The sequence below is a fragment of the Lissotriton helveticus genome, chromosome 3_1 (assembly GCF_964261635.1).
Source record: "Lissotriton helveticus chromosome 3_1, aLisHel1.1, whole genome shotgun sequence".
NCBI classification, from domain to species: Eukaryota; Metazoa; Chordata; class Amphibia; order Caudata; family Salamandridae; genus Lissotriton; species Lissotriton helveticus.
Window position 1 is genome coordinate 700,910,545 of NC_136061.1, and position 27,943 is coordinate 700,938,487.

The 27,943-nt window shown below is 43.5% G+C and overlaps 1 protein-coding gene across 7 annotated transcripts in view; it reads left to right on the forward strand.

Moving 5' to 3' along the window:
- ELP4 (elongator acetyltransferase complex subunit 4) overlaps positions 1–27,943 on the forward strand; it is a 1,619,784-nt gene that overhangs the window by 711,531 nt on the left and 880,310 nt on the right. For all 7 annotated transcript variants that reach the window (XM_078680831.1, XM_078680837.1, XM_078680832.1 and 4 more), the window contains exon 5: positions 26,793–26,932. In XM_078680831.1, the coding sequence (XP_078536957.1) occupies positions 26,793–26,932 (140 nt within the window). The remainder of the gene's footprint in view (positions 1–26,792; positions 26,933–27,943) is intronic.

Below are 27,943 nucleotides of genomic sequence, written 5' to 3' on the forward strand. Positions count from 1 at the left end.
GATAAAATCTCCTTTTATGCAGACGACATCCTCCTCTATGTAGCAGATCCATCCTCTACACTTGACAGGGTATTGCATGTATTTGAACTCTACTGTAAATACTCTGGCCTCACTATTAACTGGAATATGCCCTTTATGGGTTCCCCCCGGTTCTGCCTGCCTACTGTGAGGCCAGGGTGGTTACGGAGGGTTTTCGCTACCTAGGCATCTTAATCACCAGAAATCCTGATGCGCTTACGCCCACAACCTTGAGCCACCGCTTGCATGCTTATGGGGGGGCGTGCAACACTCGAGGATCCTGCCTCTTTCTTTATTGGGTAAGGCAGCTTTATTTAAAATGGTGGCCTTCCCCTGGTTTCTTTATGCACTTTCCAGTACCACAGTCTTATTTCCAAGCCATAGATAGTGTGGCCCTAAACTCTTTCTGGGATTGGGGTCCCCCTCGAAATTGACTCTAGAAATTGACGAGGGGATGGTACAATGGTGGAATAGTCTTCCCTGGCATACAGAAATATTATTGGGTGTCACAACTAATCATTGTTAATCACTGGGTACACCTCCCGGGGGACAAGCCAGCCTATAGGATGAATAGGAGGAACATGCAACCTGGAGGTTATCTGCGAGCCCTATATTAGGGAGCGCACCGTACATCCCTCTTCAACTCTAAGGCCATCAACGTCTACCTGTGGCTCACAACACTGGCGGCTATAAGCTCTCGGGGAAAGTTCATACAGGCCCCCGCCCTCTCCCACCTCCTCCTGTGGGACATATCACAGTTCTGCACCCTGGCCCTACAAGGCTTCGACAAGTGTGACCTCATACGCCTGTTTCGGGTGATAGGCTTGTGGAGTAATTGGTAAGTGCTTCCATTTGTGGAACTACAAAACGACTACCAAATGGCACCAATGGAGGCCTACAGGTATTTGCAAATTCGGCATGCCCTGTATAAAGTGCTCCCGAGGGGAGTCCTTCCGTCTTGAGTCTAGGCTGCTGGATGACTACTTTGCCAAAATGGCGGTTTCGCTTACATACTGGAAACTGTTAAACAATTCCCCCCAATACTATGATCTGACTGTGGGAGAGACACCTGGGTGGTTTGGAGGAGGAGGAGTGGCTTGAGGCCTTAGCTTCTTCTCGTGAGGTGGCTGGACACTCACGTTTTCGTCTTATACAGTTTAAGATCCTTCATAGGGTTTACTACACAGCCTGGTGAAAATAAGTAAAACAGACATGGCGCTCTGCCCCAAGAAACGTGGACAACAAGTTTTATCATATGGTATGGAGCTGCACAGTGCTTCAGAGGTTTTGGATCACATTGGTTGACTGTCTTCATAGGGTTTGGTTAATTAGCTGGAGCCTTTTGCACCATGGCATCTCCTGAATGTCTGGTGTGAAACAGGCCTTGCCCATATGGATTGCTTCTGGTTCACGTTGGGATTGATGGTGGCCAAACACAACATAGCTAGGCTTTGGGGAGCTGATTCAGCACCTCAGTTAATTGACAGGAAAAGGTACATGGACTGGTGTATGCAAGCAGAGAGGGCGATCTATGAAAGCTGGGGTATTCTGAACAATTGGAACAAGGAATGGGGAAATGGAATGTCTATTGAGGGAACCTGTGTCCTCCTGTTGTAAGTGCCACTCAAAATGCTTGGGATAAGGAGCGGATGGACATCTTTGCTATCTAGAGGGTTGTGGGGATGGAACGGGGGATATTGAGACTCCAGAATGTGATTGCTATGTGCCAGTGTGCATTCTATTTCATGCTTGTACCAGAATATCACCCTGTTTCTTTTTTTTCTGCAGACATAAAAATAATTCTTTTAAAACAAAAAAATAATCATAAATACATGAACCACAAATGACCTGCTTAAATCGTGGCACAAAACAAGAAACCTTTCAATCAAAACCCAAAACATAGTTTCCAGCCACCTCATTGTGACCCTTCCTAGTCAGTCAGGCTGTCATCAACATTGTCTGTGACATGCAAAATATGAAATGTATCCCTAAACAACCTAGTGTCGCTGTGTACGATTGCCCACTTGATTCACTAGTTTGCACTTAATATCTCAATTCTCATTAGATTGATCGATCAACCACAGCAGGCCGCCAAACTTAATCTCTTTGTTTGTGCTACCTATTGTTGGATTTTGCAACGCAGACTTCAGTTCAAACCCAGAATGACAACGATGCCTTTATAGACTATCTGGACTTGCTGTCCGATTCGCCATCGCATTTAAGAGTAGCTGTACTAGGAAATCTGCCTGTAGAAATATGCTTTTTTATTAGAACCTCAGCTTACTCTAACCCTTCCAGATATATTGTTTGCCTGTATAGAGTTATGGTGAATGCATTTATAGAGCCCAGTAGATGTTATAGTGAAATTCTGTAGCTTGTCCCACCCACACATTATATCCAGACTGATTATTCCAGGTTTCACACACAAAGGAACTGGACTGTGTTGCCCCTTCCTTGACTTGCAGCAGAACATTTTCTTTTATTGCCTTAAAAATGTTTTCTGTTTCACAAGGTTTTAACAGCTTTTGGTGTCAGCCATTTTTAGGTCTCTGCCTGCATAGGCTGCGCATGCGCAGTCTCGCTGCCGAGATTTTATATTTTCTAGAGTAGGAGCTTAAACCTTCCCATCTTCTCCATTGGCTGGCTTCCTAAACGGAGGCCAGCCATTGGAGGAGAGGGGCGTCTGTCCGTTTAAGCCCCGTCTTTTTGGGATTCGGGGCGTGTTTTTTCATGTTCTTTCTCTCCTCTTCCCATTAGCTGGAATTTTACATTCCAGCCAATGGGAAGAGGAGAGAAAAAAAAACACGCCCCGAATCCGAAAATGACGCTGCGTTTCTCTGAGGCATTTCTGCTTCACCTCGCAGAAACATGGTGGTGTCAGGCACGCTCCATCTATTTTTAACAAACGTTAACTTAGCATGCGGAGTTTGCAACTTGTGATTAGGCCTGTGTGTGCAATCTTTTGTTTTGCCATTTTATTTATTTTGCTAACCTGTTTCTGTTATACGTGTTGCCCTGCGTCATTTTTTTGCGTGCCTGTTCATGTGTTGTTGAGTGGTCTGTCTCTGTTGCTGTCTGTCAATGTTAGGCCTTGTTAGTCAGTTCTGTAACACTTGTTACTTTTTAGTGCGAGTGTCCTTTTGTGTCTACTTGGCTTTGTTGCGACCTTTGATTCCTTTCCTCACCTCTTGTTTGTTCCAGGCTGGAGTGGCATCTGCGATCAGTGGCATTCATTATTGATCGTCGCTGCTTTGTCGGATTCCCATTGGTTCTTTACATAGCTGAGCGCGGCTGAATGATGTGGTATTTCTTTCTTGGTGACAGTGCCTGGTTTTGTGACATTTCTCATCCGGTCCCAGGTGTTACAGTATTTCCGCATGCGCATCAATTGCCGCCGCGCCGGCTCCCGGGCCCCTTATAACCCCGGGCAGCGCCTGGGAGCCGAGAGGCGCAGATGTGCTGGCGCGCTCTTCGCGGCTGCGGTGGCACCGCCGAGGAGACAAGACCTCTTCCGAGCCCGGGGCGGTGGCGTTGATGTGCGTGGCGCGGCAGCGGCGCCCCTTTCATAGGTGGACTGGATGCTCTGAAGGCCGCATCCGGCTCCTCGTGACTTCTTCACTCCCTCTTGTTCTTGCCTAATTTAATTTCTCCAGTCACCGCCAAGTCAGGAGATATTATGGACATTTGCGTCCCCCCTCCCCCTCGTTGCCCACGCCGGGACCGGAGATAAACCCGGGCAGCGTCGATTCTACCTCCAGGGCCATGCCCGGCCAGACGGTTGGGGGCGGGAGGCACTCGAATTTATGGGCCTGGGCTAATTCCCACTGTGGAGTCTCTCGTCCCCCCTCCCCGCCTCTGGTTGTAAGGGGGGAGTGAGCTGCAGGTGCAGCGGAGCGCCCCCCCCCCCCTGCGATTGATGTTTGCCCAGTCTGGCCAGGGGGTGTGTGGCAAGCTCGAGGGCCATGCGGTTGTGCCCCAGCTAGGTAGGCAGCACGGGCGGGGGAAAGCTGGAGGTTGTTGAGGTGTTAATGTGGTCCGAGAGCGGATGGCGCACCCTCTCACACCCTCTCCACCTCACCTTCTCACCCTCACCCACCCTCTCACCCTCACCCACCCTCACCCTCACACCCCCTTGCCCCCTCACACCCCCTCTCACCCTCACCCACCCTCCCTCACTCACCCAAAAAATAATGACATGAGCAATGCCAATAGCTCTAACTTTAACAAAGACGAGACCATTGCATTGTAAATGCTTGTTTAAGTAAAGGAACCTTTACTTTGCGAGATCAGTGCTCTGCTCCGTTCCCAGTTTAAAAAGTAGTTTTATACAAATTCATGCTAACTACTCTGGTATCTTCAGAGCTGGTAGATTGACTCAGCATAGTGTTTAATAAAAAATGCTTTTAGTTTACCACTGCCCCATATGCTCATTGTCAAATGTAGGAGAGTTCACACTAACTCAAGATATGAAGCCTACATCTTCGAGAGGATGTCAATATGGGGGGGGGCTTGCTGAGGGTCGTAGGCCGTTTCCTCCACTACTGCACAAGATGGTTTCAGGTATTAGAGACATTTGTATGTGTATGCTTAGCTAACACGTACAGTTATACTTTTTCTTAATGTAAAACCACATATGGCATTCACAAAACGTGTTTTTTTACACTCAGAAAAGATATCCCAGCATTCCAATCTTCATATTAGTAAATCTAGTGTTAGGGCAGGAAGTGATCATTCTGAGATTGTAATGATCGGAATGTTTGTAAACAGCCATCCCTGTACTCGCGAATATATGCAACCTTTTTTCTAACCCATTCCCACCTTAGAAGTAGTTGGATATTTCTTCTGCCATATGCATGAGTAGTTGTCTTTCTAGGGGAGTGTGGGTAAGAAACCATTTATGATGCTGTTATTTTGAGTGGTTGCTGAACTGCACGTGACTTTTTTGAATTAACATTTTCTGTACATGAGTCTTCAGTCTTGTTCTTTCAGCCTCCTGTTTGGGCATGCGCTGTGCCCCCCTTTCTTGGCTGATGACAGAACTCATCATGACCGGACTACCCGTCCCGGGCAACAGGCGTTTCCCGGGAGGCTCGAAGGGTGTGTGTGTGGGGGGGGGGGGGGAGGGGCTAGGGGGAGAGGAGGGTAGGATGGAGGTGGGTGGGGGGCAGGTTTTGGTAGCAATACCGCAGTATTGAAAGTACTCGCTGCAGAGTTCCTTGTATATCCAGAAGTTTTCAGGCAACAGAAAAAAATAAACAATGACTCTGGTGATTAATGTTCCATACGAGGGCTGCTCTGACAAAATTTGCCAGGACTGCTTTGAGTTCCCAGTCCGGCCCTGGAACTCATACTCTGGACCAGGGATTTTCAACTTTTTCTTTAACCAGAGCTACTTTTTTTTTTGGTGAAAATCCTCCTGAGCTACCTATATTATTAGTACTTTAAAGTTTTGCTCCCAGACAAGATTACTTGTGTTTCCAATTTAATCAAGATTAGCACCAGTGATCACCTCCGTGCATCAGGCAGGGTTACTAGTAGTAATGTAGATAAGCATTTGCAATGCAATAGGTCTCACATTTATGCGAGTTTAAGCTATTGGCATTGTAAATGACAGTGCCTTTTATTTATGCTATAAAAACATAAATAAAAGGCATTGTCATTTACAATGCCAATAGCTCAAACTTGTATACATGCGAAACCTATTGCATTGCAATGCTTGTTTTCACACTCTAAGATTGCCCCTAAGCCCCGCCCCCTCATGCGATGGATGGAGAGTGCCAGTAGTGGAGGTGAGAGCAGACTGGCTAAGGGGAGGGAGTGGGCAGCGAAGAAGCCAAAGCTGCTCCTGGTACTGCTCGGTGTCCCTGAAGCGCGCACTGCGCTTATTATGACATTTTATTTAAAAAAAGAGAAAGAGCGCGGTGTTCCTGAAACAGGCGCTGCGCTCAATATTACACACAAAATTTAAAAAAAAACCTGAGTACAGTTTCTCTAAATCAGGTGCCGCGCTCAGCATACAAATACAACAAAAAGCAGCCGCCATAGTCCCCATAAGTGTCCATAAACAAAATAGTGCTCACCCACTAGATAAAGCCGACCATGTAACAAGCCAAGTAAAAGGTCCGGTTGTTATGGGGGTCAACAAATGGAGACAAGGCAATACTAAGGAGGTACTAACAAGCCTCATAATCAATCGGAAGCCAGCGTTTACGAAAGACAATGACACAAAGTCAATGACAAATATGGGCAGAGAGTGGGCGGGGCTACTAGTTCCTACCCTAATACAGCATGCCTCGCAGAGAGAGCACTGCATGCGTGCTGACGCTAGGCTTGACCTAAAAAGGAGTTGTACGTTTGGAATGCCTTCACATGACATGAGAAAAACACAAAGGGCATAGCTGTAAGGCCCCTCGCACAATGGTAAAAATAGTAGTATTAAGCCTCCCCAACACCAAATGATTTGCCACTCAAATATCAGCTTTAATTATATTTCGGAAATCCAACTTTTTTTTCTCAAAATATCAGCTTAGCAGTTCTAAATAAAAAAAATCACACATTTCATCTCATGCAAACTTTTCATGTTTTATATACATACATTAATTCAGCCAAGCAAATTTAGTAGGCTGGGATCCTCCACACAGGAGAGCTACTTATAGCTAGCTGGACAGGTACTTGCAGCTCACGAGCTACTGGTTGGAGAAACCTGCTCTGGATGCTAATCACCTATTTCAGACACCGGACATATTCTGCACCCAGCAATACTTTTTCTGAACTTGGCAGCTTATTTCCCTAAAATGTTTAGGAACTTCATAAGTGACACTAAGGACTCCAAAACTCTTAGTATGAAAAAGGCAGGTGGTAATGCATAATGCTGGTGTTTAGTGTTGAGGCATTAGGTCTCTACAGCGATCATTATTGAATTGCTCTGTCATTCACAGTTTACTTGCCTATATGTGGAATTCATGTAACTTCTTTTGAAAATTATACAGCGGCCATTGGATTGGTGCTCTTAACAAACACCTGATTAGCCCATGTCCAGCCCTGGAGCGGCTGCTAATAGCTAAGTGTTTGGTCTACCAGAACCTGTGGTCTGGGTTAACCAAGGGTTGCATAGACTACTTGGGGGTCCGTTACTGCTTATTAAATTAAATTTTAACAGTTCATTAAAGTGTATATAAATAAAGAAGCAAAATCGAAAATTTAAATACGTTTGTGAATGTGATGGAGTTTTAAATTGGGGCTAAAAATTAAATTGGTGTCTTCTGTTGATTCGTGGGAGCAGTGCAAGTACATGAAACAGAATATAACATGGATGTGGGATGGCCTCAATTGAATTAAGCAGAGCTCCAACCTTCCCAATTAAACGAAACATTTTTTTTTTTTAAAAAGGAAATTGTGAATTAAATAAACCATTTCTTCATTTTTCTGTTGAATGATTGTTTTTTTTTTTTTGCGGTTCAAGTCATCGAAATTGCTCAGGCCTGCCCCCCTGCTTACAGTAGTTACCCATTTAAGGTCCTGGGATGCCAATAATAATTTAGTGGGGGTCCCCGGATTCCAGTAAGTGGGGTTCTGCAGAAGTCAAAAGGTTAAAAATAGTGTACTAGAAGACAGGAGCTGGGAAACGGTCCTTTGAATTCTGTTTTTTTGGACTGTAGACTACATCATTCTTATTCTCCGTCTCATTCGATCAAGTATTTTTTGAGAGTATACCTAAGAATGACCAGAAAATATATGGCCTCAGCTGTCAGAGTAGCAGTCTCTGGGGAAAAATGGGAGGATTTTAAGGAGATTCTTACAGCTGGAAGTGACTTGAAATATGCGCTTTTTGTCATCTCTTATCCCCTTAAATCCTCGATTGAGGGAAACCCCAGTACCGTAGGTAACCATGAACATAACAAACAGGCCGAGTTTATGCAGCAGTTCGATAGTGTTAGGAGTCAAATTAGCAATATGCTGCATTTAAACTAATACTGAGGCTCTTGACAGCCAGAGCATATTGCATTGGTTTCACTATTCCATGGAGAATCAATGTATTGTTTTTAAATAACCAAAGGTCGTGCCTCCTAATGTATGGTTAGTTTGATTTCAGAGTTTGTGAACAAACATGTAACATTTGTGTTGCCAGTACAAAACATGACTTTATTTTTTTTTGTGTTGGAGAAAACCTGTACAGGGCTGAATATTTTAAGTGAGTTTAGAATTGTGTGTGTCCATAACCATGAGGGATTCTTAGTATGTTACTATTTTTATTTAAGTCTCAAGTCTTTTGTTTACTTAGAATGTCTTATCTTTCTCTGGTTTCCTGACTGGGATATTGATTAATTTGCGTACGAACATAAGATAACCCATTGGTGTGTTTTAGCAAAAGCATTGTACTCACTGTATTAAACCTCCCATACGCCCTTTTTCGAGAAAAAAACAAAACAGTCAAAACCGTAAACCTTTTGTCAAACAAATTGCAACACCTCAAAACGATCAGCTAGCCAGTCTGCAATCAAAAGATCCCTTGCATGTGCTGTTCGTGAGTGAGTGGTTTGTTTTCTTGGGGGCAGTATGTAAACCAGTAAACCATGAAATCGCCTGTCTCCTTTGATTCCCCCCTATCTGAAATCTTCACCCCATGGGATTTACACTAAAATAACATTAACAGTAGACAACCTCTTGCAGGACACAAGCTGTTCCTGGGCAGTTTGGGGCGTTTCAGCCGGTGCAGTGCCTCTGGCGGGAATGCTAGAGTGGCCCGACTTTAACCCAGTAGCCACTGATAAATATATCAACTTAAGGGGATTGAATGGCCCCCCTCTCCATGGTCATTCTGTTAAAACAGATTATTCATGCTTACTTGATTCAGGTAGGCTTTTGCAAGCTTCCCTGCCAAGCCTGGGAATTCGGTACATTGAGGCCTATTCACAGCTTCTGACACAAGCCAAGCTTTCATTGCATGGTGTTTTATTAGAGCCAAATCCCAGCTCCCCCCGTTTGTAGGCACTCTCTTCTTACTTTTGAATTAGGAGGGGTTGCCGCCGGCCTTAATCCGTGCTTCCTCGTGGATTAAAGGACACCCCTGTGCCAAGGGATTCTAAAAGAAGATCTTGGAAACGTCTTGTTTTTTTCCTTTTTGCTATCTTTACTAAATTGTGTTGGGCCTCGGGGAGGATTTGCATTTGAAATGGGCAACCTGGAGCTTTTCTCAATGAAGACATCACAGCTATGTTAACTTAGCCAGGCCCTCCCTGAAACATTGCAAGAGGTTTACACGTCCTAGTTAAAAATAAATGTGTACGTCTGTCTGTACATGTGTGACTTATGGAGGCCGTCGTAATTGTAATTAAAAATCAGATGTAATAAACGGTGTAATTTTCAGTTTGGTGGAGCAGCTACTCTTATAATAGGTTTTCTTTCTGTTTATATACTTTGTGACTGATGATAATAGCTCACAATGAAAAGTTTCCGATTCGCGTTTACTATCAATGGCTGACTCACTTGTAGCTTTAGTTCTTATTTAGAAATGAACGATAATCTTACCTACGTTTAGCCTTTTTGTTAAATAGTGATATCAAGTTTGACCACTTTTCAACTGGCTTACAGCATAGACTATATGAACAGAATCGCCACCTCTTAAGTTGGTATGTTTATTTAACCGGTTACATTGTTGACATGTGACTTATTTACAATAATATGTGAATACCATTTATAATGGATATTTGTGTTTTTATGGTTCAAATCTCTTTATTGGTTTTCAAAACAAAGAAAATATAGCGATCCCATGAGCAATATAGCTCATCATCTGTGGTACAAATAAAGGTAACGTAACACCCCCAACCACTCCCCTCTTCCCTGGGAACCACAGTGTTGCCAGATGTAATGATTAATATGGTCGCACCCATTCTAATGTAGCAATCTAACCAATGCTCTATTGCTAGTAATCCGTAGAGACCTCTGTTAAACGAAGAAGACGGAGTAATCTGGGGCAAATGAGTTTGTGGAATTCTGTGGATAATAAGGCTATAAAAGGACGCTAGTGCTCAAGATATGAAATGCCTTGTGCCACGAGGTTGAGGGTCATTCTTTCCATCCCTAGTATGTGCTAAAGATGGTGCAGAAAGCCCTGGTTGTTGGGTACCTGTGTGACTCTGGCAGTGGTAGGCGGGAAGCCTTGAGGTTCCTAATTATCTCTTTGAGGCGTTTTCCCATCCTTTTTTATTTATTTTTTAATCCTGGTAGGGGTGTCAAGAAAAGTTTAATAAAGGTTGTGTTCTGGTTGACACCTTTAATCAGTTTTAATCACTCCCCATACTGCACTTTTTTCGTCGCACTCCTCGGTTGAGATCACTTGGTGTTTGCACGATTCTCACCAATTTATGTGTTAAGTGTTGTCTATGTCGACTTGTCTTGACTACATGTTGTGTTAAGAGAAATTTATTATATTTTTTTTCCCCTCCCTCATGCTCCGCCCTGTGTGGGGATACACCAGGGCGTATTGTAAGCAGGCCCGATGATGAAGCATGTCACATACCTTGGTATGTGAGTGAGGGCAGTTTTTTCAAATAGAGTGATTTGCCTTATTGGGGCCCTCTCTGTTTGTCGTGTATACATGTATTTTTTATGTTACCTACTCTATTCACCCCTCATGTGTGTACAATTGAGGTCTTTAGGGGTGGTAGAGTTTAAACTAATTTGACCCTCACCCCTCTTTTGTGATTGAATGTTGGGGACCTGTCCCTGCTCCAGTGTGATAGAATTTTCTGCAGGGCCGCCACCTAAGCCAACAAAATCTGCCTCCCCAAGCAGGATTTGAGTGGGAAGGTAAGTGCATTGGACAACCCCAGAATCATATAAGCGAGGAAGCTGGGTGTTAAGGTTAGTGTTGACATCATATAGCAATTGTGTCCAATAAGAAGTGAGTTCCGGACACTCCCATAGTAAATTTAATACATTGTCAGAGGTACCACAACCTCGCCAGCATTCAGGTTTGCGGGTGGGTTTACCTCTGTGTAGGTGGACTGGTGTAAGGTAACAATATATGACAATCTTGGTAGCCAATTCAATACTGGCTGTATTTCGGGCAGTATGTCGTGCATAATAGTATATGTCTCCCACTCCTGGGGTAGCGAGTGGCTAAGCTCTAATTCCCACTGCTTTGGCCAGCCCGATATTGGGGCGCAAAAGACTATAGAGTTCAGTGATAAGGGGTTTATCTTGCTTATCAGCCATTTTTCAAAGGAGTTGAGAAAGCGTTGTGCCCGAGGTCGGACTGAGGGATGCATCAACCAGTGACTATTCTGGAGGTAATGCAGACGCTCCGTTCCGGGTAGTGCATGGGCAGAACGGAGTTTTTCGAAAGAGAAGGGACCCTCTTTCATCGAACAAGTGGTCCAGGGACCTGCATTCAGTTCGACGCCAGTGCTAGAATGCTGTTGAGTTCAGCCTTGGGTTAAAATACTCATTACCGACAATTGGTGACAAGGGGGAAGGGAATGAGTTCAGGTCATCTCGTTCGGCCACCCGGTCCCAGACATGCAATGAGGTTTTGCTAATGAGGTAGAGGCTTTTGGATGTTGTCCTGCCACATCCCTGTCCATGAAAAGCAAAAACTTTTCATATCCGTCCTGGGTTCAATTGAAGAAGAACCTAAGCTTGGTCAACTGATAGTGATTTGGAATGCCTAAGCTGCCCTAAGTAGGGGTCCTGTAACTCACCACCTTCTGCATGCGGGAATGACCGTCCGCCCACACAAATCGATTTAGCTTGAGTTGCAAGGCCAGGATGTGTTTTCTGGGTGCAAAGATGTGTGGAACTATCCAGTACTCGTGCCACTGGCTATTTGTGAAATTCAGTAACCGTTGCCTATGAGAGAGTGTAATCAGACTGGCATATGCTGAATGGAGCCCTACTTCATAGCCATGTGGGAGTAGGTATTGTTTACTCAGGGCCAGTATGGTGTAGAGCCAGAGTGGCAGGTCGCATCAATGCTGGTGTCTGTCAGGTCCAGGCGGTATGTAAACATCTGGGCCCCAACAGGGCACGGTCACTGTGCGATCAGCAGCTCAGTAAAACATATGCTAGCTCTACAGTCCATCCCCCGGATCTCCCAGTTTACCATAATTCAGGGGCCAACCAGCCAGAGCAGGTCCTCTGTGAGGCTCTAGGAGGAAGCCAACAAGGCTGTGCCAGGGTCAGTGAGCACCGTATCATGCGACTGCCATGCATAAGGGTCCGGTGGGCAAGTCACCCCTGTAGTAGCCCAGGGTTGGGAGGGGCCGGTTTCCTCAGTCTGTGCAGAAGTCCGTCTTTGGAGTGAACCCCTCATCAGTCCCCAGTGGAGCAGAGCAGCTACTGCAGTTCCAGACCGCAAATCAAAGCCATCTGTGTCCGCAGAGCCTGTGTCTAGCGCAGGAGGAGGTACGTTCACCCCCGCTGCTCCCTAAAGGCAAGTGTCATTCGTCCACCCTCTGCCCCCAGTCGGGGAAGGCCTAGGGGGACTGGGAGGCCTGTTGAGCAAATTAGGATGGCGCCACCAAGCGCCTGCAGGGCTCACCACCCTCAGAGGCAGTCTTGCAGCATGGGCCCATCGCAGGTGCCTTCACTGTGTTGCTGTAGAGCAAAGTAGGGTCTGCTGGCGGTAGTCACAGCTGAGGCGAGGCCGCAGCACCACCCCTTTGCCGTAGGCCATACTCCTCTCTTCTAGTTGCCGGCTCCAGACATAGAGGCCCCGGCCAGTGAGCTCTTATTCTTGCTCCTCCGCTGTTCCATAGGTTCCTCATGCAGAATAGATAGAGGGTGGGGACGGGGAGACTTGGAAACATGTCTCACCCGATCGCCATCTTGGCCATGCCCCCCTATTTGTGTTTTTATAAGGAGGAAAGTCTCTGAGAATCTGTGCAGCTCTTCCATTCCCACCATTTATTACTTTTCCCAGTTGTTCCTCTTAATTCGTCCCATGTTTGGCGAGGTAGGTGCTCTTGATTGTAAGGGATCCATCAAACTGCAGTTATGGGAGGTCCCATACGCAGTTCCCAGAATCCCACTAACTCTGCTCCAACCTGTTTGAATTTTCAAATTTGTAAAGTGCCCTTGCATTGGCCAATTGGCTTGATGAGTAATGTTTTAGTGAAAAGGCAGAAAAAGAATACAATAGTGATGAAACCACGGGAGATGAATTGGTACATTTGAAGTCAAATGACAAGTGGATGAACAGGTGTCCTTCTTGATGAGTTGAACGAAGTATAGGAATTATAGATTACATATGAACAAAGGGATGTCTCTCTCCAGACGAGTGGCAAAAGTTCAGATCATTACAAGCTACATACCAGGCAATGGCATCAGAAAGGGTGTTGTGGCCAACAAACACAATAGTAATACAGCAATAGTGCAGAAAAAATAAAGATTAAATATTTGCCGCCCTAAATCCTACCTCTTCTCTTGCTTCTACTTTATGATGAAACCTGCCTGCCAGCCAATTCATTGCAAGGTAGGGACATTTGTCTCTGAGCATACAATAGCCACTGAGTGCCACTTCTGCTGCAGTGGGCCCACAGTCAGACATTAAGCCATGTCTATGTTAGACATATCAAATCAAGGGAGTCACAGTTCAGCATGTCAGAAATTCTAGCCTCAAGTTTGACTACTAATTTTACATTTACCAACATGGGTCTGTATTAAAGTGCCCTGGGCGCAACGGGCATTTGCGCCTGCTTTGCCCGCCTCCGGGGCACTTTGGTATTACAGAAGGGGCCGCAGATGCCTGTTCGGCCCTTTCAGTAATACCGATAGTGCTGGCGCACATAAAGTGCCTGCGCTATCTGCAGGGGGCGTTCCTTCATTTGCATGGGGGCATCTCCCATTCAAATGAGGTAATCCCTTTGCCTGTGCGCATGTGCCTATTACAGACGTGGGCGCCGAGGCAAAGAAGCCCTTAAGAGCCACGCTCAGAGTGTGCCTTCTAAAAGGTGGCGCAATGCCAGTGTGCCCCCTGATGGCAGCCTCTGGAGTGGTGAAAGGGGGTCCAATGGAACCCCCAGACATCCCCTTTGAAAGTGCAGACGGGGTGCCGACTGCACTGTGAAAGCACAGAGCGGCTGTAAAGCAGCTGCTCCGTTTTTCACAGGAATGCGCTGCCCCAGTGCGGCACGTATTTGCCAGTGCCCTGGGTGCAGCGCATTCATGGTAAAAGCGAGCTTTTTCATTGTTTTTTGCTGGGCGCACCTTTTTAAAGGTACGCACGGCGCAACTAGTGAAAGTGCGCATTTACCATAATACTTCCCCTGTGGTTTAACTGCGGGATTTTCTATTTTTAAGGTGAAAACCTTAAGTGACCTTTTGCATTCAAATGAAATGAGGCCTGCTCTCTAGTGCCTTTTGTTCAGTTAGGCAGCAGTTGGCCCTGTAAGGTGGTCATGGTCTGGCAAAATAATCTTTCATTGAAGCCTAGAGTAGGAGTTATATGAAGTTCAGCAGAGAAGAATTGCTTAAGAGCAGTTGCGTGCTTTCAAGATTGTCACCAAGCTCTTAATCTACCCACTCATTTTCACCCACAATAAATCCACTATTGGGTGCATCATTAATTTCAAAATGTGGAGGCAAGAAAAACGATTCCTAAAGTATTTCTTAATAGGACAAATCTGATCATTGCCACATGTGCCAGCGAGTTTTGGCCATTTCTCTATTTTTAGTCAAGCTTCTGTTTGTGCAGTTAAGAAGATATGTGTGGTTGCGGGGGGGGGGCTGTAGTTACATTGTTATTTTGAAGTAAATCAAAAAAGTCTTTGTGGGTCTTTTTGTTTATACACTGGCCAATTGAATATCAACATAATCAACATTTGGTAGGTTCATCTGTTATTCTTCCTTGGGCTCTGGTTGCCTGTTTCCTTAAGATGTCAAGTCTGGTAAAGAGAATGATCTTCCATTGAAGTGAACTGACCTATTAAGTTTAGATTCTATCTATTAGGGTGGGACATCTTCTTTCTTCTCTCAAGATTCAGCTTACGTATGATTGGATTTAGATTGTTGATCTTATTGCATCCTGTCCTTTCTAATCTCACTGTTCCATTTATTATTTGTGATTGCATTTATTTAGCAATTCTTCCTTTTGGTAGAGCATCACGCACTTGTTTGATATAATAACTAGATTTACAGTCCTAGTTTGGATACTGGTCTCTTCAGACATGTCATAAGCGTTTTTTTATCCTGCTTGATCCCTAGTTTCAAGATTTTAAAAGTTTCTCTCTGTGTTCCTCCGTTTTCATTTATCCTCATATTTCAGAAGAACATGGTTTACTACCTCCATTGGCTTGGACAAGTAGGATTCTACATACTTTCAGATTGTTACCAGTTCCTGTGGAGGGTGTGTAGGTGCCAGCCTTCTTTTAAAGACTGCTGGCTAAACCATGGGCTAAATTGTCGTTCCTACACAGCCTCTCTTTTCAGTGGGTACTGTCGACTTTTTGAGGTACCAGTTTGGTATTGACAATATTGTGGTTCTTTCCCAAAAAGTTTCCCTTGCATTCATGCTGCAGGTCAGGATTAAGGGCGTTTTTAGGCAATTCATCCTTTTTTTCCTCAGTGTCATTTTGAATTTCCTTACTTCATGGGGTGAAAGGGCCCTTATTTTTCCTTCTTTGGTAATAAAACTGTTGGTGCCTTCTGGAATTGGTGTCTTCACCAGTGTTAGCCAAGCCCCTGAGTTTTCCTAATCCCAGTTCTAAATGAATTTCATGTCTCCAGTCATCTTTTCCACATCAACAAAGAAATGAACCAGGAGGTAGACTACAGGAAGGGGGTGCAATGCGATTATTCCTAGGAACTCATCCTCAAATCCCCACTTAATGATTAAATTCCAGACTGCTCCTTCATCTCTTAGTGCTAGGAAGGAGTCGTGTCTCTCCACCAGCAGGGAGCTGTTTGGATTTTCATTTGCCTGAAAAAAAATCCAAGCATTGTCTGATTCTTTCCTAGAGTAAAGGTGTACAGATTTGTGCCCTGGTAAGGAGACAAGATGCTGTTGGGATTTTTTGACAGCCTCAGAAGAACTCCAAACAGCACCCAGCACCTTGCTTGGGTGCAGCCACACACATCTGTGCCCCAATAAGGAGCCCAGACTCTGTTTTATATATTTTTCGTTTGCCTAAGAAAAAATCCCAAAACTGTGCCTAGATTCTTGCTGCCGCACATAAACAGACATCTAGGCTTGGGGTCATTGACATCTAGGAAATAATACTAAACAAAGACATTTCACCTGGAGTAGGCCCGGTTGAGGTGGCTTCCGGGGATGGTACACCACTTTTTCCTATTGAAATTTCCTGCACAGGTTAAGGCTTAATTATTACAAATAAATCCCTCACCTTTTGTAACAGAAAATTCTGGAATGCTTGGGGGAACAGCAGAACTCCCTCCACCCAGTGTTTCGTACACTTCTACCACTAAAAACAGTACCTCACAAATGTGGGTTTGTAACCTGTAACTGAATGGTAAGGCCAACTGTGTAACACTGTAAAATCAATATATTGTCAGTATTGTCTTCACGTGGTCACAATTTTGGCTTTTTTTCTGTCCAATGTTGTTAGGCCCACCTGCACATGCGGAGTACTTTTGTTGCTGGGAGGAACATTTAGATGGGCGGATTTTTCCCATTTGTTGAAATTTCGCTAGTTTTCTGCCATATAAAAGTGAAGACATTGTGACTTTTTTTTAAGCCTGCTTTGATGTTTGCAGGGGATGCTGGGTACTAAAGCTTGTTTGATTCATGCAAGCTACATCACAGTGGATATCTCTCTGTCTCTAGTTTTCAGAAATGTTTGGGGTTTGCTAGGTTTCCCTTTTTGCCAGCCATGCCTCGGCCCAGATATAGCAGACATCCCGTAGCATCCCCCATCAAAAACATTAGTGTGTGGAGGCCAGCTCAAACCCATAGAGAACCCCTGCATGTCTGATAACCCCACACCCAGGAGACCTTAGGAAATGCAAATTTAGTTCAAATCGCGGGAGGGATGTGTTCTTGTGTGATCAAGATTCAAGGAAACAACCATATTGCCCTGAGTTTGATATCTGTCATCAAATGAAGAGTTCACCATAAACAGTGATACTTCCACAATTGTGTGATCTGTGTTAATATTATATAATTAATTGCAGGTGCCATTCCCTAGGAAAATCCACTCATACTTGGTTTAGCTAGACTCCAGATATTCAAGTCGACATCCCCTTCGAAAGTTCTGTGTGATTTTTCTGTTTGTCTATTAGAGAATGCCAAAAAATATTATGCAAATTTGTTTGCAAATTTGTATCTCAATATTTTTCATGATATTTACAGGCTGCAATAAGATATTTATGCTGAGTTTGCGTCAATTTATAGCTCTAAAGGTGCTGAAAAACATATAGTTTGTTTGGGTGTACAAGGAGATTCATATACTTGAACAACATAAGCTGTGTTTTTTTGGGGATTAATTAAAAAGGTCTTGCTCAGACATGTGCAGACTGCCCAGACATTTAATGGCCAGCTTCCTTTCTTAACAGGGTGTTCTGTTGATATTTTGAACTGCTTGTTGGTCATTTAGACAAAAGTTTTCATTTGATTGCTTACTCATACCATTTGATAGGGCAAAGTGTTCCATGGCTTTTAATTTACTATTTCCTGATACAACTGCTTATTGGTTATGTTTTCAAATGCTTACATTTTTCTTTCACCAACTAATGACTTTTATCTGGTTGACAAGCCATAGTTGCGCCTACTCTCTTTTGACATGGGGAATTCTACTTTGATAGTGCCCCTGTCACAGCAACTATCCTGCAACTATCCTTGGCACGCCTAGTCCTCCAGCAGATCTTCCACTAGTTTGGAACTGCTGAGGGATGTGATACTGGAATATTTTCTAAGCTTTTGCTGATCTTCCACTTTGGTTCTTGGCTTTCTACATGTGAAACTGCTGCTGGCCTCGGGGGAACAGGATGTTCATATGATGATGGTTCCAGGGCACATCACAATTCGAATGATAAGATATTGATGACTTTGTGCTTGTCATAAATAGTGTTAGAAATGAGGGACTATAGTTGATTGTGGCTTGCACCGTGTCCAAGTTAGGACCCTTATTCTAGTCCGGCTAAGAGAGTTACACACCCAAGATAACCCCTGCTCACTTCCCTTGGTAGCTTGGTACAAGCAGTCAGGCTTATCTCGGATACAATGTTTAAAGCAATTATACATACACACACAGTGAAAACACTACAAAAGGACCCCATACCAGTTTAGAAAATAAAAACAATATTTATCTGAATAAAGCAAGACCAAAGTACCAAGAATGTAACTTATTCAAGTGACAAGTGGATGATGTTCGCACTGAAATATCACAACGATATCACTGTGGAGAGTTGCTCGCTGAATTTTGATTGGCTGCTCCAACTGAATGATGATAAAGTTCAGTCAAGTCAAAATTTCTCCAAATAAAGACATTATTTAAATACTGCCTCGCTATTAGTGAACAAGGCTGGGATCAGCCGAAACGCGTCCAATGGCGGCTTGGTGAAATAAACAAGTTTATCGCACATGGCGTCGTCTCCCTTTTTTAAGGATTTTCGTAATCTATATATATATATATTTTTTTTTTCAGACCAGGGTACTAAGTCTCTGCGTCCTGTAATGGCTGCCAGCAACATTTTTCTCATGTTGCTGACAGCCATTCACAGCGCTCACTCTTGCGGGAGAAAATGGCCCAAGAGAAAAAAGCTTCCTGGGCCAATCAGAATGCTTCATTTATAAATTGGTGCTCCCATGACTGTTGTCCATATATACAAATATTTTTTATACCTTAATTTCTCAAAAACTAATGAACGGATTTAAACCAAATCACAAAAAGCACAGTCTGCGGACCAAGATCTAGCTTACTGCCAAATGTGGTGTAATTCCGTTCAGCAGGTTTTGCCCTTGCGCTTATTAGTGAAGTCTATCGAAAATGCATGGGGATTATGCATTTTGGGACCCCTCTTTTTTTCTTGGCCCGCTTGACAGATCACCCTGAAACTTTCAATGCACGAACTAGTAAAAACTTGGGACCTATTTGGAAAGGTTTGTGGAGAGTCATCAAGCAGGGCCAAAGTTAGTAGCAATACAAAAAAACGCATTTCGTATGGAAACGTTGAACTTGCTGTAACTACCCAGTGGCAACTGCCACTGGGTAATATATATATATATATATACATATATATATATATATATTCCCTGAAAAAACCATAGGTTAGAGACCATATATAGTTAGCTGGACATTTTATTGACATAAAACCAATGAAATTCCATATATAGATAGTTGCACTAACTATATATCGCGCACCCGCAATCCACTGCTGATGATGTCACATATTACATCATTCATGACATGGTCAGTGACATCACTGATGACATATCAAATGACATCACTGATGACATCACTGATGACATCTCAAATGACATCACTGATGACATCATCTAGTGTCTGTGTGTTTTTGTAAAGTTTAAATATGTTTTACATATTGAAGAATGAGTGTATGTATGGAAGACTGAGTGTGTGTGTGGCTGGCTGGGAGGTGTGTGACCCTGTGCATATCAATGTGTACTTGTATCAGTGATTGTATAAGAGAGTAAGTATGTGTTAGTATATGTGTGAAAAGTATGGTGTTCTGTGTTTAACTGTATAGATGAGGAAATCGAAGTGTGATTGATTCTTCACAGGACTGACTAGGTGTATGAGTGCATATGATAGTGTTGTAATAATGAGTGACTGTATGTATGAGTGATTGTATGGGTGAATGAGTGAATGTGTGTGTAGACGTAGGAATCAGTGAGTGCGTATGTAGTAACTGGTATTGGTGTGTCATGATGTCATCAGTGATGTCATTTGAGATGTCATCAATGATGTCATTTGAGATGTCATCAGTGATGTCATCAGTGATGTCACTGAAGTATGGTGTTCTGTGTTTAACTGTATAGATGAGGAAATGGAAGTGTGATTGATTCTTTACAGGACTGACTAGGTGTGTGAGTAACTCCATGGATAAGTGGCAGTGTGTGAGTGTCTGCATAGGTGTATGAGTGCATATGATAGTGTTGTAATAATGAGTGACTGTATGTATGAGTGATTGTATGGGTGAATGAGTGAATGTGTGTGTAGACGTAGGAATCAGTGAGTGCGTATGTAGTAACTGGTATTGGTGTGTCATGATGTCATCAGTGATGTCATTTGAGATGTCATCAGTGATGTCATTTGAGATGTCATCAGTGATGTCATCAGTGATGTCACTGACCGTGTCATGAATGATGTAATATGTGACATCATCAGCAGTGGATTGCGGGTGCGCGATATATAGTTAGTGCAACTAACTATATATGGAATTTCATTGGTTTTGTGTCAATAAAATGTCCAGCTAACTATATATGGTCTCTAACCTATGGTTTTTTCAGTGAATTTTCAAGGTTTTGTAAATGCAAATTCCTAACTATATATGGTCTATAACCTATGGTTTTTTCAGTGAATTTCATTGGTTTTTTAAAAGCTAATATCTATAGCTGTAAAATATATTCTTTATTACGTGACGTATCACGTAGCCACGTGAGACGCCTCATGACGCGTCGCATAACCGTGACGTACGGCTCTGCAGCGCAAACAAAACCCGTAACGTAAGCGTGCCGGAGCACGCTTACAGATATATATATTTTTTTAACCTTAATTAGACAAAATCCACATGTGCACATATCTTGAGGCCTTTTAAAGGCACATCAAACAAACAGTCCCTACAATTTTGCCAAGTTTGCTGGAAATCTATTCCCTTAATTTTTTTTTTACGGTTTCTCTTGGTTTTCCCCTTGTTACGCTTACCGGGACGCTACCCGGTACGCGAACCGGACGCTCCAAAAACACAAGATGGCGGACTCCCGTTACGCTGCCGGTTAGCTGCCCGGTTCGGGTACCGGGAAGCGCCTCTACCGCGAAAAATCGCGGGGGACTTTAATATCCCCCTCATCAATCCTAGGGGGTCAGGAGGGGTTTACCTTGCCCCCTTTCCTTCATTTCCCCCTTCTTTTTTCACCACATCTTGTCTCTCGAACCTACCGAGAGACAAGATGGCGGCCGCTTCGGACTGTTTACAATGTTGACAGCTACGCTGCCGGTTAGCTGCCCGGTGAGCTGCCCGGTTCGCGTACCGGGACGCGCCTCTACGGCGTAAAATCGCAAAAAAATTTTTTTTTTATTTGTTGCCCCGCGGGGCACTTTAATATCCCCCTCATCAATCCTAGGGGGTCAGGAGTGGTCTACCTTGCCCCCTTTCCTTCATTTCCCCCTTCGTTTTTCACCACATCTTGTCTCTCGATCGTACCGAGAGACAAGATGGCGGCCGCTCCGGACTGTTTAGAATGTTGACAGACACCGGAGAGCCAATCAGCTTCGCTTCGCGAAGTTCCGTTACGCGTCAGATACGCGAACCGGGGCGCTAACCGGAGCGCTGTCACAGATATATATATTTTTTTAAACGTTAATTTCTCAAAATCCACTGGAGCACATATATTGAGACATAGCAAAGGCACGTCGGGCAAACCATATCTACAATTTTGCCAAGTTTCATGTAAATCTATTCAGCTGTTCGAGCTAAAAGTGAGTCCAACCGCCCTATGGAAAAATGAATGGGAAAAACGCGTTTTGGGACCCCCCTTTTTTCTCGGCCCCCCCCCTTGACGAAACCCCCCCCAAATTTTCAGGGGCTGCTCAGAAACGAAATGTGCCATTTTCCTGAAAATTTCAGCCAATTCCGTCCACAAACGCCAAAGTTATTAGACATAGAATTTTCAGAAATCCCATAGAGAAAAAATCCTAACTATATATACCCACTGGCTATCGCCAGTAGGTAATATACATATATAAACATATATAATCTGCATATCTATATAAATATAAATGCATGCATACATATACATATATGCATACATATGCATGTTATTTACATGAAAGTTTTAAAAACACTAATAAAAGCAAAGCTAAAAAGCCACCTCATTACAAACAGAATGGCTTTAACTTAAACTAGGGCGAGATCTATTGCATTTTCAATGCTTGTTTACTTTGGTTCTATCAAGAAGGCATTCAGATGTGTCACACATTTGCCATAAATTCTGAATGTTAGCACTCTAGTTGCTCATTAGATCACTGTAGTAAAGCTAGTGCTCACCAGGGAAGTCTGCTGCTAATCATGGTTTGCAGCCATTTTCCCGCATTTTTTATCCCGCAGACTTTCAGTCCGCATACCATTATCCCGCAAGGTCATTGACCTCGCATACCATTATCCCGCATTTTTTCAAAACGCATGTGCATTTATCGCGCATGCCTTTACAAAGAATTACGTTTTAAAGGCATGTATGGTAAATGCATTTGCGTTGTGAAAACCACGATGACGAGAGAGGTAAGTGGGTTTGTGTTAATTTTTTCGTGGGTTAGTGATTGTGTAGTGTAGTGTAGTGTTGTGTAGTGTAGTGTTGTGTTAGTGTAGTGTAGAGTTGTGGTGGTTGTTTAGTGTAGGGTCATGCTGGGGGTAGTGTTTTAGGGTTTAGGGTTGTGTTGTAGTGTTTGCGTAGTGTAGGGTCATGCTGGGGGTAGTGTTTTAGGGTTTTGGGTAGTGTTGTAGTGTTTGCGTAGTGCAGGGTCATGCTGGGGGTAGTGTTTTAGGGTTTAGGGTTGTGTTGTAGTGTTTGCGTAGTGTAGGGTCATGCTGGGGCTAGTGTTTTAGAGTTTAGGGTAGTGTTGTAGTGTTTGCGTAGTGTAGGGTCATGCTGGGCATAGTGTTTTAGGGTTTAGGATAGTGTTGTAGTGTTTGCGTAGTGTAGGGTCATGCTGGGGGTAGTGTTTTAGGGTTTTGGGTAGTGTTGTAGTGTTTGCGTAGTGTAGGGTCATGCTGGGGTGTAGTATTTTAGGGTTTAGGGTAGTGTTGTAGTGTTTGCGTAGTGTAGGGTCATGCTGGGGGTAGTGTTTTAGGGTTTTGGGTAGTGTTGTAGTGTTTGTGTAGTGTAGGGTCATGCTGGGGGTAGTGTTTTAGGGTTTTGGGTAGTGTTGTAGTGTTTGCGTAGTGTAGGGTCATGCTGGGGTGTAGTGTTTTAGGGTTTGGGTAGTGTAGTGTTTGCGTAGTGTAGGGTCATGCTGGGGTGTAGTGTTTTAGGGTTTTGGGTAGTGTTGTAGTGTTTGCGTAGTGTAGGGTCATGCTGGGGGTAGTGTTTTAGGGTTTAGGGTAGTGTTGTAGTGTTTGTGTAGTGTAGGGTCATGCTGGGGGTAGTGTTTTAGGGTTTAGGGTAGTGTTGTACTGTTTGTGTAGTGTAGGGTCATGCTGGGGGTAGTGTTTTAGGGTTTAGGGTAGTTTAGTTGTTTAGTGTATGCTAAAGGCATATTCGTTCTAAAAGTTTTCGTTATTTTAATTTGCGGCCTAATAGTACATGCGGGATTTTTTTTGCGGACTGATGGTATGCGGGATTTCGTCATATATTCGCTAATCATACTTTCTATGGCAAAATGAACCCCCTCATTTTGTTCCTTTTTAAATTAAATGTTTTAAGAGTTACCACTTTATTCCAATCAAGATGGCTTCAGGTGTGCCATACCTTTGTAATAAGTAGGACTGTTAGCACTCTAGTTGTTCTTTAGAACACTCTGGGACATTCTGTCATTGGGCTATAGTTGGGCTACATCTGGCTGATATTTGGGCTACATTTGTTTTTTTTTGTCTCTGGTGGCCATCTTTGGGCTACATTGGGCTACATTGGGCTACATTTGGGCTCCAACATATATATAGCCCAATGTAGCCCAATATATATTTTTCAAAGTTAATTTTCGTAAAAACCACTGGAGCCTATATCTTGAGACATAGCAAAGGCACATCGGGCTACCAGTCCCTACAATTTTGCCAAGTTTGGTGTAAATCCATTCAGCTGTTCAGGCTAAAAGTGAGGCCAAATTTTCAGGGGCTGCTCAGAAACAAAATGTTTCATTTTCCTGAAAATTTCAGCCAATTCTGTCCTCAAACGCCAAAGTTATTCGACATAGAATTTTCAAAAATCCCATAGGAAAAAAATCCTAACTATATATACCTACTGGCTTTTGCCAGTAGGTAATATATATATATATATATATATATATATATATATATATATATATATACGTTTCATTATTTTGGAAGCTAATATAGGACAAATCCGATTACATTTTTAGTCTGTACCTTGACTGAATTATTTTCTTGACTTTTGGATCAGGGAAACCATAGTACATATCCATGCCTCTTGTTTTCTGTAGCAACTTGAATGATTTGTTCATTTTTCAACCGTTTATGAAAACCATACTTTAAAGCTGTTATTTTATCAAGCACAAGGTAGCAGGGTTTGTTGAAATTGATAGGACAGACCTCAAAATGAGTTTCTGGTTGGGATGATCTGCAGCTCTTACTTTAGACATTATGATAATTCCTGAAACTGGATGAATTTCGGAAGAGTACCATCAATTAGAGACCTGATGGTGTTGTTATTGCTGAGAGGGTATGATGGCACGGCTTTAAGTTTCTGAGGTTGGCTGTTGTGCTTGAGCTGTGTGAGAGAGGTCTAAGAAGTGGACTCCCAGGGTCAGTTGGCTGACCTCCTGTTAAGCTGATGGGGCACAGAAGTTGAACTTTGACTTTCCTGAAGAGCCCAGCTAATCAGTTCCAAATGGATCTGCCTTGGACCCTGCTGGTGGCTTCAACTGAAGTGGAAGTGAGTACCGACCACCAAGTGTTGTCTCTAGTCCTTGGGTCCTTAACTAAGTGTCAAAGTGTACTCTTTCTGACTAACCCTAAAATCTGGGACTTAGAAACTTTTTGAAGGATGTTTGCCTGGAGAGCTGACAGAAGACCGCAACCAATCTTCCAAGTCAATCTAACGAAGGTGAGTTGCCACTGGGCCAAAGATTCAGGTTGCTCCCCCTCAGACCTTTTCTGCAGCAGCAGATCGGTTTCAGCCTGAACGTTGCAGAGAAGACATCTGGCCTCAAGGAGCCCTGTATGGCTTTAGATTGCAGCTTTGCCCCTCTGGAGGAATCTGAGCCCCAAAACGTGAATAAGTCCAAAGGTAGAAATCTTCATTGGGTGAAGAGCCCAAACGCATCTGTCTAGTGAGGGACCTTCCTTGGGCACAAATTTTGAATTTGTCCTGATCTGAGCTTTCCTGCGTAAGTCAGCAGCTTCACCAGGACTTCGTCCCATGACTAGCTAGCCTTGTGGAATCCATCTGAGCCACAATCTTCTGCCTAGTCATACAGAGGATTTGTGACTTCAATTTCAGAGACTAAGTCAGAAGATAAACCCTCCAACTAGGACTAACTTGGTCTCTGTAAACGATCCGTGCTCCGTCGCAGTTTACGTTAAACCTTACCCTTGCCCCGGTCTAGCAAGACCAATGGCCTGCTGTTGGGCGCTTTCCGACACCATTTTCTATATAAAATGTTAATAATTCATATCTCTGGTTTCCCTTATTGGATTTTTGTTGTTTTGGTGTCGTTTTGTTCATTAACATATCCTCATTTTATACATTGGAGTGGGTTTTTGTTGTGTTGTGTATCCTACTTATTAACAGTTTCAGTATTTCTTAATACTTTACACATTTTCTGAAGTTAAGCCTGTCTGCTCTCTGCTACAGCTACCAGGGCCGAGCTCATGTTTAAATTACTGAACCCCTTTACTGGACCTAACCAGGATAGTGACATTTTTACTTGTGGTGGACTACCATCCACACTAACTAATAATCCACTTTCTCACAGTAGTCACTATGACATGCAGTGAAAATGTCCACCTCTGGTGCACCATATCCACTAAAGAAATCTGCGTGCTTCCCCCCTACACTGCTTTCTTAACAGAATCTCCTCATGGTGGTTCTCTGGCTTAGGCATTTATTTTCCTGATCTTCTTTGGATCATGTTCTAACTAAATGTGACTTCATTTATGATCAGAGTCAATGGCTTAGACCTGTTAAAAGTGTAATGCATTTTTTTTTAGGAGAAAGGCTTAAATATGGGAAACAAGGCTGACCGTTTGTGATGCCTCAGTTTGCTTTCATTCTTACGTGCTATATACCTTCCATGTCAACAAGCCAGAATTCCAGTTCTTGTTCACAGACTTCTAGCAGAATTAATCCATTGCCAGGCAACCTCCTAAATGTTAACCACATTGCAGCTTATGACATAGTGGTGGTGATACCATTAGGCAACTTAAGGTGGTATCTCTTTGGCACTCCTTTGACATCTATGATAAGATGTATTGCAGCCTGCAAGTTCTAATGTTGGAACTAAAGTTGGTGACCCTACAGCCTGAGCCTTCCCCATCCACCTAGGCTGGCTCCTACCAATGACTCCTATTTGCTACTACACAACTGTAGTTGGCAGCTGGTATAGATGCCTCGCAGTATACCACATTACTACTTGAAATACCTTGGTGTGGATATTGCTTAGCACTGATTGGGGACAATTAAACTTCCCTCTAGGGAATATACAAAACAAAGATGGGGCTTAGTAGCTCTTTTGAGGGAATTAAACACATTGCTCTAGGAGGACTCCCACATGAAAATAGATTGTATTGTGTGTTTACTGGTCTAGGCTTATTTCTTGCTTCCTATGTGGGGATTTACCCACATAGGTGGGTAAATCAGATTATGCCACAATGTTATCTCCATTTGAAGGTGCAATGATAATACTTGTACAGCCTATTCGGTATCAACAAAAAAGGGAAAAAAATAACAGTAAATTTGTATTTTACAGGTCACTCCAGTAACAACTTCACGGTTTGGCCATTATTATGATGTAACAAAAACAATTTCTCCTGAGATGCTCCAGTCGGTCCACAGTAACTGCTTTTTCCTTCCTGAAGAAACAATTATAGACTTAAAACCTGCAGTTTGGTAAGTTATATTCTTTCGCTTTTATTAGGTAGCATGCAGCTTCTAAGTGTAATTGATATGTAATAATCTTTTAAGCAAACACAGAATTTATCTTTCTACAATAGTAGTTTCTACAAATGTAGTTGCTGTACCTGTGTCAGACACCCTTTGGTGAGCCACAGGGCGGGCAAGGCTACTGGGCATCAACCATGGACAGTTTAGGTCATTTACCATTGGTGTCCTGGGACCCATCCTACTATCGATTTGTAGACTTGGCCAAGCACAACCATTTCTACACTAGATAAACAAGGTAGTGGGGTGAGCAGTTCCAGGCTGTGCAGGGAGGTGGTCAAGCTCATCACTCAACAATTAACCAACAGAGACAATAACTATAATATTCAGCCAAACTTTATTTTTTACAGAAAAAAGTAATTTTAATCACACAGTTGTAGTAAATAGTATACCGTCCAATTAGCTGTACCAGGTAGTTCCCCTTGGTGCTATTCTCCTTTTTGGTGCTACATCACCTGATCCTCATTTTTCACTCCCAATTGTCCTCTTTCTGGTGCCCCACCCTGTTTGGAAATCAGCACAGGTGCTGCTTGTAAGCTACTCAGTTCAGGTTTGTTCATCAAGTCTTACCCCTTTTGGTGTATTGGGTATGCACAAGATTGATCCCTCATTCTTGGGTGTCCCCTCCCTATCTGCTGTGGGGCAGTTTACAAGGCAGCTGGGTACTGGCTGCGTCAGACTAGGTGCCCACCCTTATTTCGATTTTGGAAGCTGCATCTTCGGCACAGATGCAGATTCGACCAGGACAGTCTCTTTTAATTGTGGGTATGTGTAAACATCACACTGCCCTGGGTCAATGGCAGACACAGTGCCGAATAGGCTAGTGCCGATCATGGCAGTTGCAGCCCTGATCTGGATGGAGGTGGATTCAGCATAAACTGGCGGTACGATGATCAAAGCAGTTGTTGCCTCAGTCTGTGCTTATGATGCTCATGACAATTGTGGCCCAGTCCAGGTCTA